We start from the raw sequence: 15,507 nt of genomic DNA on the forward strand, positions 1-15,507 counted from the left end.
ATGGTTTTTTTTTTTTTTTTGGAAATTAAAATATGTTCATCCTGAAATTGATGATACAAGATCCAATCTAGAGAAGTATAATAACTCCCAGACATTATACTCATCACGCTCACGTGTGTTCTTTTATTCTATCAGTGTTTTTTCTGGGTCATTTTGGAACGATGAGATAATCACTCTTCATCAACTGAAACAATCGTGTTTTTATTTAAGGATAATGCATTTAGCTGTGCAGCAGAGACTGAATGATGATGTCCGCACAGACATCATGCACTGTGAGCCCTCTACTGGTCACTGCTGGGCCAGCTGCGTTTATCTTCCAGCCTGCTCAAACCTAAATCAGCAATCAGTAATTAGAGGAGTGACAGTGAGACTCTAAGCGGCCACTGTGATGAACACATCGCCTTTTCCTCTAATCAACTAAGGGAAAAAGTTTTTCCCTTTAGGATTTAATCAAGCAGTCTTTTTTTGGAAAGTTTTTCAAAGTTGTGTCTAATCTGACAGGATTTAGTCAGGCGACAGACAGAACTCCCCTCACAAAACTACATTTTCTACTGAAAGCATACTCTGAAACACACAACTGTAATTTTATCGTCTTCAATGAACAGAAGTCAAAGCACATGCACACATGCACATGTTCCTCTATAGCTGGTGTTTCCTGCAGCTGTGACCATTTATGTTTAGCTTATTGAAGCCAGATTAATATTATAAAAAAAAAAAAAATCACTGAAATCATTCACAGCGCACCGGGTGATTTTAGATTGCTGGTGTTCTTTATAGCCTCAGCCGTTCATTATTACGTATCATAATTATGGAATAAGATATAACTTATTCCATAATGTGCTGTATACTGTGTGTATGCTGTAGTTGATAGATGAGGAGGGTGACACCTGTGATTGAAATAATAGTGAAATGAAAGAAAATATTCACGGTTTTGCGGAGTATCCATCGTGCCCACGTGAAAAACTCCGAGATGTCCTTGAACGTCACGCTGAGGACCACCTGATATCCTGGACTCCTGAGATTGGTAGTAAGAGACCCTGACCAACTGGTCTCAGCATCATGTAGTGTTATCCATCCCCAACTCCCTTGGTGGGGCACCATGGTGGGGCACCGTTGGTGCGCATGCGCATGGGATCTCCTGCACACATGCGTTTGGATGGCGACTGTGTCCACAAATCACATACACGAAGGGTCGGAGCGGAAGTGAAGCAGAGTATTAAAGCATGAAAATATTAAAAATTAAGCGCCCATTACTGTGATAGAAGTAATAGATATTAACGTAGGATTACGATGTGGATTTTTTTTTATTAGATTCACTTTTGCTAAATGCTATTTTAGTTGAGAATAGCTGCTCATATGACTACATGTAAAATGTGAAATGTTGCAGGAATGGATGGTTGCCTGTTTTAAAATGGGCAGGATCATGTTGTATCCAGGCATGAATAGCAGAATTATGTTTAGTCATAAGTGATGGGAAACGTACATGTAGTCAGCGTGTTCTGGTAACACTTTCCTTTACTTATTTTCTCTGCCCTGATGAGGTTGCTACAGGATTTCTATCTCGCGAAATTATAGGAAAACTTTCCCATCTCACTGTTCTTCACATTCACTTTGCCACTCGCTCATAAAATGTAAAGTTTATCTGCGAGCATTATTTTGAAAGTCCAAGCGGAAGTTGAAGACGTCACACTGGCTGCCTTGACCGCGGTCTGTATCACGACGTCTATCCAGCAGCGGCCGCTGAGCATCAGAGCGCTGATCTGAGCCTGCTCTGTGTCGGGAAGCGGCGCGGTACGCTGTCACACGTCCACTGAACACCGCTCGTCTTTTATTTCCTGCCCAGCCCTCCTGCAGCCTCAAACAGCTCTCCAGCTCAGACCCAACATGGGTTAGAAAGAAATGGATTATCCACTTTGTGCACTTCAGCGAGGATGATGGGGGGAGATGGACTTGTTTTCGCAGAGACATTCTGACAAAGACGGGGACTGAGAGGGAACAGAGACCGGGATTCGCTGCTTCTCTCTGTCTCGCTTTGCATCTTTATTATTTTTGCGCTTTTGTTTTTGTTTTTGTTTTGTTTATTTCCCCGCGTGCGTGCGAGACAGAGAAATGTTTGCAGAATTGCTGTGCGGCGCCGTGGCTCTGGTCCTGTATGTCAACACTCTGGACGCCGATTTCTGCTACGATGACAGGTACTTCAGTGAATGAATGGCACCCAGCCCCGTGCTGCAAACGTCACAGTCTCCCTGATATCTCCCACCTGTGCCTCATCACTTCTGTGCAACAGCAGAGGGGTGATAGGCTTTCATTCATTACGCTGCCATAACTCTCAATCAACAGTATGCCATTGCACCAGCAGGTCCTGTAAGCAGTGTGATCAGGGCAAGAATCAGCTCATCAACAGAGCGTGGTGAGCTGTGGAGTGATCACAATGCGCTGCTTGTTGTGTGTCAGTAACTTGGAAATCACTTCTTCTGCAGACACTGTGTTTGTAGTGAATTTAAAGGGATCCTCACCACATAGTATTTTCACATATTCCTGTCATGCTCCTGCAGCAGTGATACTGATGATCAGTGAAATCAGTAGTAAATAAGCAGTGTGCTCAGATGAGTCAGTGCAGAGTTTTCCAAGTCTGGACTTCTTTGAGTTGTGCTGAGGAAATAATTGATCTCTGGAGGAGAAATATGTCTTCTGACTCCACAGCGCAAGCCCCATTGTCAACCTGTTCAAAATGTGCTGCTCACTGAAAGTTTGAGCAAAGTATTTTGTTGATAATTGACTTCAGAATACACAGTGGGTTTGCGCCGTGCCCGGCTTCAACGAGACCATGCATTACTCATAGCTGGCCTTTTGATATTTGATGGCTGAACGGTTGTCAGTGCCTCGGGCTCATTAATGCACCATCCATGCCTTGATGTAGGTCAGAGGCACCGTTGTTTTCCTGCCACGACTATTCTGTCGTTTAATACATGTTGATTCATAATGACATAATATTTATAGGTATTAGGAGTGAATTCACCTGCTCGTCGTAGAGTATTGTGCAGTTCTTCTGTATGTGCTTTGTGCCAGCAGCTTTTAAAACACACCCAGAGGATAGAAGAAAGTCAGCTTTGACACCCTCCACATCAACTGGTGGCGTATCTCCTTTACAACTTCGCTTACTGCTCTGTATATAGAACACTTCCTGCGTAACACATTCCCAAAGGCCTTTTTGCTGAAAGTCTGATACTTTTCTCGCAGCAGAACGGCTACGCACTTTGCACAATTGCACTTGGCGTTACGGTCAGGTGATTCTTGCAAATCCTGTGCAAGATAGATGTTCTGCATCCATAAACCTGTCAGGGAGTGGCCACACCGTGGAGAGGTGAGAGGCTGCTGCCGCCGCTGCAGAGTCGGCTGCTGTGCGGCTGCCGGAGAGCCTCGAGCCTCCAAGTTTTCACACAGAAAGCCAAACCCTGATTATTCTGTGAAGAGATGTTAACATAATAATATCTATTACCGTGTGAGTTATGGGCCAAATTATTACAGGCTTCTTACCAAAGAGATGAATGACAGAGTTCTCCAGTGCCAGCTGGGGATTTTTCAAGGTTTTTTGTCTGATGTATTCTGTCTCTGACATGTTTTTCATCGCAGGCTATCTGTCAAGCAGCGTTATCTGTTTTTAACACCATGTGTTTGGTTCAGGCGCGTAATTAGCTGCTGTCTCCTGTCCCCTTGGGCTCTGCTGGGGGAAGGAGGGAGATAGAGGAAGGGAGGGTGCGGCGGAGGTGCATTGTTTTGTTAAGTAAAACAGCCTTGGACACACAAACTGATAGAACTTGCTGATGTTGTGCATGTGTAGAAAAAAAAAAGTTGATGCAACTCAGTGATGGTAAAGAAGCTGTCATCATGGAACATACTGAATGATGATAAATCAGACTGCGAGCTTGCCATTACCCAACACCCCGCAGCTTGTATGCAGGATTTATTTCAACTGTGGCTGACAGTAATTTATGGATCATTCGGATAATGTTTTTCAACAACTCAAAGGACATCAGTGCTACAGAATGTGAGGCCTCATGCTCAAAAATGCAGATCGGAGCTGACATCTTATTTGGTGTGCATTTCAAAGTAAAATACCCTGTGCCTATTCCATTGAACATTTATGATAAATAGTTGCAGAAGAATTAAATATGGATAGTTTGTCGCAGTGCAACATTGATTCCTCTTTGGTAAGACGGATTATGCCACCCCTTTTGCTCCTGGCTGTGAAACCAATGCAATGACTTAATTCGGTGCAAAAAGTTAGGATCCAGAATTTTGTGTCGGGATGTGTGTAAAATGTCTAAGAGCTGCCGTGAAAGACACCTGAGGATCTGCAATCGATTGGCCGTTAGTCTCGTATGGCAGTGGAATGCATAACGATTGCCTGCTTTCTTTATATTTCTTCTTCTCATGATGAAGGGGAGGGTCGATAAAATAAAAAAGGACGCTGTGCGTTCTTAGTCACATGCATCTTATCAAAGGCGAGTCCGCATTAATTTGAGCAAAGATTATGCATTTTATATATGACAACCAAGGCCGTCAGCAGGTCCCAGTTAAAGGAAGAAAAAAGAGTGTACATGTGTTAAAAGAAATGTTTTCCCCCAGGCTGTAAAAAAACACCATCCCATGCAAGGCAGTTTTCTGACCCTGCAGTCAGTCACGGCCCCTCCCTCGATAAGAACGTCAGCCTGAAAGAGTGGCCCGCTCCACGGTGCCAAAATGCACCGGGGGGGCTTTTCCTCTCCCTCCCCAGGACACACTCATCATTAACACGTGCACCGCTTTGACACCTGCACTGGAAAATGGGAATCATACGTCATGTGGTTCATATCTCTGCTGCTATAAGCTACAGTTCGGGCTGAGTGAAGGAATGGGAGAGCCCAGATAAATGTCAGCGGAGAAATACTGGAGCAATATTCCGACTGCAACTCTGCACACTAGAAACATTTAGTGTAACAGCAAAGCCTGGTGAAACATCAGTGTATTATTAACTTGATTTCAGGTGAATTTACGCCATTAAGTTTTGGAATTAAAAAGCTTTTGAGTCACAGGTCAAGCAGGTGAAAACACTGAGCTGTTCAGTTTTCAGCATGCCCGCACACACTGCTCTTATAGATTATGTTCCCCGTCAGGAGCTTGACGGATGTGATGAACTGCACCCACCTCAACTCTCTGCCCTGGTGTGATGTCATCAGGTTTGACTGTGAGAGGACGTGTGAAGGTTGCGGGTCGCTCTGAAGGACGCCGCCTCCCTCGGCATGGGCGATGATTTATAACGCTCAGACAGTTGGTAAAGGCGAGTCGATGCCCCGCTTCATGGCCCTGAAAGCTTTATTAGAGAAGTCGGGATTGGAGGCAGAGCCGAATGCTTTATGCTGATGCAGTCTGATGTGAGCTGCGAGTCGGTGATGGCAAAAAAAGCCACGTAGCGCTTTGGGTGGTGACTCATGTTGCTTAATGGTCGTACCAACCGGACTACGGAAAAAAACAGAATCTTTATTTTTGGTGTTTGGTGTATTTTTTTTTTTTTTAGATTTCTTACATTTTGCCTAATTTTATCATATTTTTATCATGTATTGTCGGCAGAAAAGTAGACTTGATATTGGATAAAAATGTGCTATAAGTGTTCATAGACCTCCGTTAACTGCAGGTCTGTGTGGTCCTTGAGACCAGCCTGTGGTGATCTACCTGGCCTGATGCGGACTCTGTCTGTGCCCGTGGCGGCTTCGTCCTTGGCACTGTGTCAGTGCACTGATCTGGAACCCTGCTCTCATAGCCTATACTGTAGGATGGACTGGTTGCGGTTATGTCGAGGGCGGCAACCCCGCAGTTTGAGTATCTCTGCTTTTTTCCCCAGTCGGGCTTTCTCTGTCTGTGCCCTGTAATTACCGTCCTGCCTGCAGAGAGGGACTCACGACATGGTTCGGTAGACGTAGTTCCTCCGCTGTCTCCCTCTCTCTTTCTCTGTCTGCCTTCCCTTCAACAGCCCCCCAAAGCCTTCTAGGCCTCCAGCTCCCATCACCCAGCGACTGCCTCCAGATGGTCCCGTTTGGTAAGAAGTTTAGGGTTTTTTTCTCTTCTGCAGTTTGAAGCGGAAGGTTTGAAGTGAATTCAAATGGAGGATGTTGTGTTTGCTCGTAGTTGCCAGGATGGAGACATCAAAGCTCCCGATGACACAGACAGTACGTCATAGAGTCAGTGAAGATGGCCTCATGGCAAAAGCACATAGTCATATTATTTTTTAAAGTGGCTATTATAAATATTTCCATAACCAACAGTGGATGAGATGGTTATGAATAACATGAAAGCTGGTAGTGAGGAATCACCTGACGATGCAGCTCCCCTCATCTCCACAGAGCTTTAGCATCTTTCAGCTAATGGTTTTGCTTTTAAGACCAGCATATTCACTGTTCTGGTTCAGTCTCACCACTCTCAGCAAGTGGAAAGAAAGACAGTGAACATGGAGTCACATCTAGCAGTTAAAGACGCACATTTTCCCTTCAAGAGTAGGTGGAGAGCAAAATGGAGCTGAAAGCCGAGTAAATATTATGCTGCACCTACAGTATGTGGCCTATAAAATCAGCTATTGCAGGTTTAACAAATAGTGCAAATTAGAGATGATCCATGTGATTGTGGCTATTTTCAGTGTGTAGTGTATCAGTTGTCTAGAGCAGGAAACTTTGATGTTCTTGCGTTTCCTCCCTCAAACCACCAGGGAGTACAGTCTGTTGGCATGAGAGGAAGGAGACATGTGGGAGGCATCCTGCCCAATCTTGTTGGCCCCACACTTTCTCTGACAGATTTTCTGAGATGAGGGGAAGAGGGTGTTTGTGATTGCTGAGCAACATTTACAGATCATACACAATTACTGTGTGCCAACCACGAGACTGTTCATATTCCAGACACAGTAGCTGTTGTGAGGTAACAAACTTGGTAGTAAAAAGTTCTCAGCAATTGTCGTTCAAATTCCCTCCTCGATTTGCAGAAGTACCACAGAAACAATAACTAACCTCCCATCATCTAGTCATTTCACAATGTAAATGGATGAATCTCTTCCGCACTGTGACCATCTCTGAGCTGCACCAGCTGTCCAACAGATAGCCAGTCAGGGTAGAAATTGGTATTTTCACCCTTGCCACAATTGCAAGATAAGCTAGCCAGTCAGAAATTTATTTGTTTCTAAAAATACCATTAATGAGGGGTTCTGATGTGTTTGTGAGTTGCTCCCATACCCACAAAACCCGCCAGAATTACTTAAAGCATCAGAGTCTTGGATAAAGTGAGTTCATATTTAGGTCAATGGGAAACAGCTGACTAGATATGATGCTCCTCTTTCTCCCTGACCGTCGTCAGACTCAGACTTTATTATGCTGTATCTTGGTTATTGAATTTCACCTACTGAAGTTCATTTAAAAATGTTGGCCTTTGTGTCGCACTCCCTGTGGTGAGGGCAGAAAGGAAAAATCTGAAATACCTGCATATTTGGAAGATGTACAATAGCAATTAAACTTGAGAAAGTGTTTTATTGGTGTACTTCCTAACATGTGAAATGTGTGGAAACACACACATTGCAGCAGTGTCCTGCAGGACACTGCATTCCTTCTGCCTAACTGTAGACTTCCCTTGTCTTTCCATTCTGGGAAAATCCGATTTCAGTCAAAACAGCTACATTAGCTCCTGAGACTGCTGTGTGGCCCAGAGTGGAAAGGCAGCTTCCACTGTGTGATGTGTGTGTTGGTGGGTGTGGCCCCGCCAGGCTCAGGAAAGCTTTCTTTTGAACTTTCTCTTCTCTGCTTTGTGAAACTTGCAGTACTTCATATAATTCAGCGGGTCCAACATGTTGGCTGATAAGTAACTGCAGTACAGAAATGCCAATGAAGTTGTTTTATGTGGTCACAATGTGGTCACAGTGCATCCCTGACCACCTCCGGTTTGGCCAATCAGATCATAATCTTTCATCAGCGTGTCATGGTGCCTTTACACCTGCTGTACTCTCTTGTGGTCGAACGCTATCCGACTGCAACCTGATTGCCGAGGCGTAAAGGGGTCTTAAATACCTGCTTGATTTGGAGCTGATCACACCATGGAGCTGATGATACCATCCTTTGATTACTGGAGCAAGCTGCTCTCTGCTGTCGGCTGAAACTGAGTGTGTGTGGCAGGCTGAATGGAGCTGAATCACTGCGGTGATTGTCTGCTTCAGCTGATAGTCATTTGTGATACGCCACCACACTAGGTCACTGGTCTCACTGTGGTATTGAAAGTAGCAACCATGCCCATTGTTTCTTGAAAACCCACACTGTGCTCCAGCCCAGCCAGAGCAAGCTGCATTAATCAGGCTCTAATGCTTTTAAATCACCCAACTGCTATGCAGAGGGATGAGAAATAGGCCATATGTAGATGTCGGGTAGCTGCCTGGTGGTAGATTGAGACATTAGAGATTGTCTTGGCTGCACAAGGTGTTAACCTTAGTCCTCTGTGGGTATTCTCAGTGCTCCTTGCCTGGGTATTTAATTAAAAGCTAACAGATTATCTCTACTAATACATCATGTGGTTATAGTGGCACACACGCATGCAGTACACTCCACACAGACAGAGCGACAGGCAGACAGACACAACGATATTAATCGCCTTAAATGGGAATAATGTGTAATACCATGCTGAATTATCCAATAAGCAAATCCTTCGCATGGTCAGTATTGCATGGCAGACGTTCAACACGGCTACTCAATACTGTGAGATTGGCATTAAAGCTGCCAAGGAATCCACTGATTCAAAACGATAAATCCAATGTGCTGTTTGACCAACAAAGAGATTAGTCGTGATGCATCTGGACAACTTTTTGAACACGTGTAGCGATCAGTAAATGCTGGTTATAGGTTATGCACCCGTCGTTAAACATGAGTCTCAAATGATTTGGGCTAAGTTGTTAATGGGTCTAGACAAGGGTTTGGATTTCGAGGGCTAATGCTGGCTGATGGCTCTTAAGCTGTGGCCACTCTCAGGCTCTTGGCCCTCTTCATATTAATGGGATTAACAGGACTGTGGATGAGAGGGGGCACGACGTGTAAGTAGAGAACCCCAAGCCATTAGAAACAAAAACTCCTCTGTCCCCCATATCCAAAAGGGATGCTATAGTTTGCCCTCAGTTATGAAGAGGAGAAGCTATCCCCTCTTCACTGGGCCTCTCCATCTCGGTGGCCTTATTCTCTGACAAGGGGCATTGGTTGGTTTCGATAAGGTTATGACACAAGTTGGCTGGTTCGGGGGCAGTGGCTTTGTACTCTAAGGAGAAGGGGCTGTGTGGTCCCTCTGTTCTCCCTGGGCCCAATGAAGGAGGCCATTTGTCCCCAAACAGAGGGGAATTAAGCCCGGGTTGTGTTGGCCTGTTGTTTATAAAGGACAAAGAAGCAAGACCTCAGTGTTCACTGTTTGAACAGAACAGAAAACCACTTCAGCTTCGCGGACCAAACATGTCAGAACCAATCAATACAGTCGTACGTGCTATGGTTAGCATTTGTAATAGGGGAGGCAGAGGAAGGAGGGCAGAGAATTGAAGACTGAAAAGACGCTTCTTTGTCTTCTAAATATGCCAGTTGAACTCTTAAGTTTTCGGTGGCATGGCTGTTTAACTGAAAAGATGATGCATCAGTCAATGCTCCTGAGGAATTTGGCCTGACAAGTTGTAGAGCTGGTTGCCAGGCTGGAAACCCGCCATCAGCTTTTGATTGCCAAAGCTGACAGACTGCTTTCCTTATTTTAGTGTCTCGTTTAATTCAATCCATTCCTGTTCCCAAGTTGTCAAATATGACGAAGTACACAACATTTCTGTCATGCACTTTGGTGTCGTACAGATGCGCAACGTACCCTTTAGCGAGACACCTGCCAGGAAGCTTGTCTAACCTGTTTAAAGTTCTGAAACATCGGCAGTTTGGTTAGGTTCAAGTACTAAAACCACTCAGTTTTAGGAAAGGGTCATGTTTTGGGTTCAAATAACTATGTAACGTACATGATGTACGTTAGATACATGACTTAAGCAAGTTGCATAAGTTGACTTTTGCACACAAGTGAAGAGTTGAAATAAGTCACACAAACCCCGGCTTCCTGGGTGAAGTTCCTGTGCTCCATGCATCTGTCCTCTCCAGCCTCCTCCAGATCTTTCCTCTCTTTGTACTACGTCACAGCCACTACGTTTACATGCAGTCAAGTAACCCTTTCATAACCGGAATATCATTGCGTCATGACGTTGTCCGTGCGTCGCTATTTTCATCGGGATATCCCAATTGATTACCCCTGTTTGCTCACGCATGTAAACAGGTTCTTCCGAATGTTTCAGAATCCCGAATATTGACTGCATGTAAACGTAGTGAATAAGTGTCTAACATTACAGCAGATGGGTTTATATTGGAGTTAGCCGAAGGCCCGGTGCATCTCATGGACCTAAAAGTTACCTTATGCATCTGTGTCAAATGTGTGTCAGAGAATGAGAGGCCGTATTTTAAGTAATGACAAAGTGAAATCAAGAATAGTTTAACATATTTGACATTACCCAGATATCCTTGCTGATGTCTGCTAACTGAATGTGAAATCTTCTAACTGTGGAAGGTTTGTTGTTTTTGAAAAGGTTGTGAAGGTTTCCAGATTAACCTGATTTGCTGCCTTCATATTCTGAAGCATGCTGCACTGCATGTGGTGTACTGCTGGAGCGATCTGTTAGTCTTTGTTTTTAATTGATTAAAGCAGCGCAGCAACGGCAGCAGTGACATTCACCACTATGGAAGATTCTCCCTTGAGGGCTTTTCAGACTATTCTCTCAAGAAGATTGACAGAAACAGTCATCTCAGCAAGTGCCAGAAATGGTATGGAGCCAGAACAGCGACTTTAAATTTTGGCATTGAAAAAGGAAACATTGTCATTGAAGCAGTTCAACACAACAACACAAACATTTTTGTATTTTGATGTGTTTCTTCTTTTTTTCAGTGTCACTGCTTTTCAGTTTTACCATTTTAGTATTAGCCAGGTCAGCCGCCTGACGAGCATAACATCACTTAAAGGGTAACTTTAACCGACCCCGGTTCTGTGAGGAAGAAAATCAGCACAGTGAAACAGGCTTAACATACTTGTGGTGTGGGAGTTTCAGGTGAACTCGTGGAAGCCAGTGCCGTATGCTGCGTGTGTGGTCATGTCAGAGGCTTCAGGGCAGACCTCGGGTCCAGAGGAGTGATGTTTTCTCGTTAGTATGCAGCGACGGTGACAGAAAGTTGGATCTGAAAACCGGCGACACTGAAATAAACTGAGGGCGTAAAAAAACTGTCTTCAAAAAACAAAAAATATCAAAGTGAAATGAAATAAGTGTTAATGTCTGTTTTATTTTTCAGTGGAACTTGAACTTTAATGCAGTCTAACAGTTATTTTTATTTAAAGGTTCCCAGCATCATTCTCTAAACTTAAATATATGTTTATTTTTTAACGTTTCTAACAGGTAAAAATATTAGACTGTCCAGCTTACTGAGTTGTTCTAAGAGGCAGTTACAAACACAGTCATGGTGGCAAACAAACCAAATGAAATGGCTGACATGGTTGAATGTTGTTGGCTGGAGCAACCTGGCAAAGGCTACTGTTGATCCCAGGGGACAAAATCTTATTGGGCTGTGCAGCAGGCCATAACTAATGAAAGTGATTGTGCAAAACGTTCTTTTATTTGACATTATCATTGGCCTTTTTCCCTTTCTTGTCAGGTTCAGGTTCATTTCTTAAGTGTTGGAATTTCTCTGACTTGTGTTATTATTGTGGTTTAAGTGCTTTTCAAATATGATTACATTATCTGGTGTTTCGCAAGTGTAGTAAGTGAGTCTAGTTCAGCACAGGAGGGCCTGTGGTCTGGCCACTGTGGGTAACCTGCCGCTCCCCTCAGGCTGAGCATGTGACCTTTGTGGCCTTTTTTCTGATCCTGTGTGTCCTCTCAAGTCGTTGAGGGGCAGTATCTATAGAAAGGGAACATTAAACTTCAGATGAGGAAACAGAGCTTGTGATGGACTGGTCAGGTCGTCTAATACACGTTTCTTTATTTGTGTACTGCTGAACAAGCTGACAGAACGAACTGAGGACTGAATTCTTGTGGATCTGAGCAGTCCCTGCTGTAGGAGTTGCATCCTCCCTCTCTCTTCCCTCACTTCCTACCTCTGACCAGACCACAGCAATGGAGGAAGCACATCTTTTCACAAGCTGCCTCTAATTGATACCGTTGAGCCCTGGGAACTCAGTGCGTGGTTTCAGTACTCTGCAAAGAGCGTGCAAAGCACAACAGCCTGCAGCATGCCACCCTCTGGGACACCACAGGTTATTTACAACCAGACGACCAGTCTGGCCCAGGTTCTCGTATAGTTTCATTTAAGTAAGTCAAAAAAAAAAGAAATACCCACCGCACTTGGATGTGACCCATGCCAAGCCTTTCATCAAATCACCACACCGAGAGAGGGCAAGAGTTGAATCCAATCCAGAGCTGTAATCTCAGCCTTAGGGGGCTTTTCGCTAAATGGCTGTGTGGGTTATGAAAGAATGAAACCAGATATGTGTGTAGGTTACGTTCCTACCGTTGGTACTGGCTTTCTGCTACTGTTTCTCTCCGTGCTTTTGCTTCTCTTCACCAGTGACACCTGCATAATGTTCAGCGTTGTTCAAATCCGTGTTTTGTTTTCAATTAGTCGTGTTAAGTAAGGTTTTGGGCCATGTATTTTTTGCGCTTGCATGTATGTATGTGTCATTACCAAATCCAATCAAATGCGGTGTAAATTGACAAGCTCTAATGTAGCCTGTCATGACTTGGTGAGGCAGACGAGTCTGACATCTCTGCAGATGGAGAACAGCTTGCGTTGTATTGTATTTCACAGACAGAGCCAACTCTCTCGTTCGCTCTCTTTCTGTCTTGCTCGCTCTCCCTCCCTCTCTGTCATTGTGAATAAAATCACGCCGGTGACAGATTGATGGAATCATGATGGTTTACGGGGTTGATTTCAGCGGTTTATTTTGGCTGAGTACTGACCCTCAGTATCTGTGGCCACGGTGTTTCTCCTCCTCTGTGACCTTTCACATGTGTGACGTTCCCCTCTGGCTGTTTTGCCAAGTGAGGTCTTCCTCTTCGGCAGGAGGTGGATGCACACGATTGGCCCGAATTTATTTTTGATCCGAGGAGGAAGTTTGGGTTGGGAGAAAGTGTGCACAACTGTTTTTCTTTTACCAGCCCCTGAGGTTTGAGGATCTGGAGAGAAGCGCTGTCAGCTGCTCTGACAGAATAATGAGACTTCTTAAATGTGCTCCTAAGAAAAAAAAAAGTTTCATCTGAGAGAAATTGAGGGTATGCAAAAGCGAAAAGAGCAGAGCCGGCAAGAAAGACAGAATGACTGATGGAGCATTATGGAATCAGATGGAAGGTCTGATCTCTGATTGTTTAAGTGTGACTGCGAGGACCTCGAGGCTATCTGTTTCACTGAGCATGTGCTGTCCTGACTGTGAACTCCAGCTGCTTAGGGTCTTACAATGTTTACCTGATGATATGTTAAGAGGGCCCAAAACCACACCGGATGCCCCAGGTGGCTCTTCCAAACTTGTCCAGCCTGTACAGTAGGCTCGTTTGTCGCCACCACATGGTAGAAACATCAGCGGCTCTTTTAATTAGGAAGCGGTTCAGGGGAAATCCATCCACGGCCCTGCTGGCTCGCAAGCTTTGTTTTCTTTTGCATGAGTGACTGCTGGGGTCCCTGATGAAGACCCTAACCCTCAGACACACAAGGCTCACGACTGTTCAAACAAACTGTCGCTCAGAAACTGCAAAACATCTCTTTGGATCCCAAAAAATGCTGACCTCAGTAGGTCTTTTAGCCTCATGGTGAGGCTTAATGTTTTATTTTGTAGGCACAAGCACCATTATCTCGGGAAAAGGCAAATTATTCTGAGGAGGCTTCTTGAGGCAGGTCGATTTCTGTGAAACTTCTGTGTTTATCTCTCCTAGCTGGTGGATTTGTATCACTTGTGACATGCATGATCTCCCAGCCTCCGCCTCTCATTCAGTACTTACTCTGAAACATTTGCTTATGTCATGCACCCATCACTCCGCTTGATTGATGGAGCTGATGACTCTCCCACATGACAGCTGGAGTAGAGCAGGCCGGCCTCGGGTACCTGCCGCGTGGGCTCGTTCCCTCCCCGGAGACACGGCGCTGTTGTTCAAAGACAATAGACCTTGATTGGCTTCTATGATTTTGTCACCTGCTGAAGCGCACGTCCTGCAGCTCACAGTCTCGTTTTCCTCAGGAGCTTGCATCAACCACCAGCAGCTCATTCAGAGGTTATTGATTTTTAGCGAGGGAATAATCCACCATGGTTTCCCGGTGAGCACACAGATGGCTGACCCTTATTAGGATTTCATTTATTTCCTGCAACCGTTGCAGAGCCCATTAATTCATTCAATGAAGTGTAAATCCATAATGGAAAATGAATTACTTATATGTCTATTTCCTGCAGCGTAACAGCAATATGCGTTTGTATGTAGAACATATTCTCTGTGGGAATGGATTTAGTACCAAGATGTACTAGCATGAGGAAATAAAACCACAAAAAATGTAGTTTTGTATCTGTTGCATGTGGCCAACAAATACGGTTCAGATTAATGTCGGAGGTGGTGGTGTATCTCGCATTCTACTGTTGGAGACATTTGGCTGTAAAACATGTGGATGCAGGATGGATGTCACAGTGAACAGATGAATTGGCAGGACGCACTCTGGCATGTTTGCCTGCGCAATGAGCTTTTAATTTGCAGTAACAAGTGGACATCAGCAAATGAGGGGCCTTTGGAAATTAGAAAATTGAACTTTGGAAAAATAAAAGAACTGTTTCCTCTCGGGTCCGCAGACATGTTGTGGATTCATAGACTGTCCTGTTGTGCAAAAGATTTTAGAAATTAAAGTTTTAGAAGTCAGAAACATTGTTTATGGGACTGTTTCATGCAAAGCACAGAAAAGTAAAACAATACAAAGGAAATGTGCAATAGAAAAGTGGGTTGATGCATCTGAGAAAAGCTCTTTGACACTCGGTAAAATAGTTCTTTTTTCTGTTGTGTTGTGCACCCCTCTACTCATTTAAAGACTTTTTACAGTTGCCTCCATCATGGCTAGTTTATTAATCTGGTTTGTATTTATTTATTTAACACAAAATTATCCCTCATTCTCAGTTTGGCTGTGGTTCCGCGTTTGTTTTTTTTCCAGTGTAATTGGCTGTTGTTTTCATGGGTAGTTTGTGTTTCACACTAAATTGCAAACTTGGCTTTCACTCCGCACAATCACAGTTTCCCATCTGAGAGCCGTGATTAAGCAGCGTTTGTTCTCCGCAGCCTGCTTAACACGAGGCAAGCCTCCTGTTGTAGTCACGTAGAAATCAATGTTTTAAATGGAAATAAGAATATTTGAAGTAGAAATTTTAAATAATGTT

At 44.2% G+C, this 15,507-nt stretch overlaps 1 protein-coding gene across 1 annotated transcript in view; it reads left to right on the plus strand.

The window, feature by feature from the left end:
• The first annotated feature begins 1,711 nt into the window (after positions 1–1,711).
• Positions 1,712–15,507, plus strand: part of tmtc2b (transmembrane O-mannosyltransferase targeting cadherins 2b) — a 94,572-nt gene continuing 80,776 nt past the window's right edge. The window contains exon 1 of the mRNA XM_070972464.1: positions 1,712–2,192. Coding sequence (XP_070828565.1) covers positions 2,110–2,192 — 83 coding nt within the window. The 5' untranslated portion in view covers positions 1,712–2,109. The remainder of the gene's footprint in view (positions 2,193–15,507) is intronic.

The sequence above is a fragment of the Chaetodon trifascialis genome, chromosome 10, assembly GCF_039877785.1.
Source record: "Chaetodon trifascialis isolate fChaTrf1 chromosome 10, fChaTrf1.hap1, whole genome shotgun sequence".
Lineage (NCBI taxonomy): Eukaryota > Metazoa > Chordata > Actinopteri > Chaetodontiformes > Chaetodontidae > Chaetodon > Chaetodon trifascialis.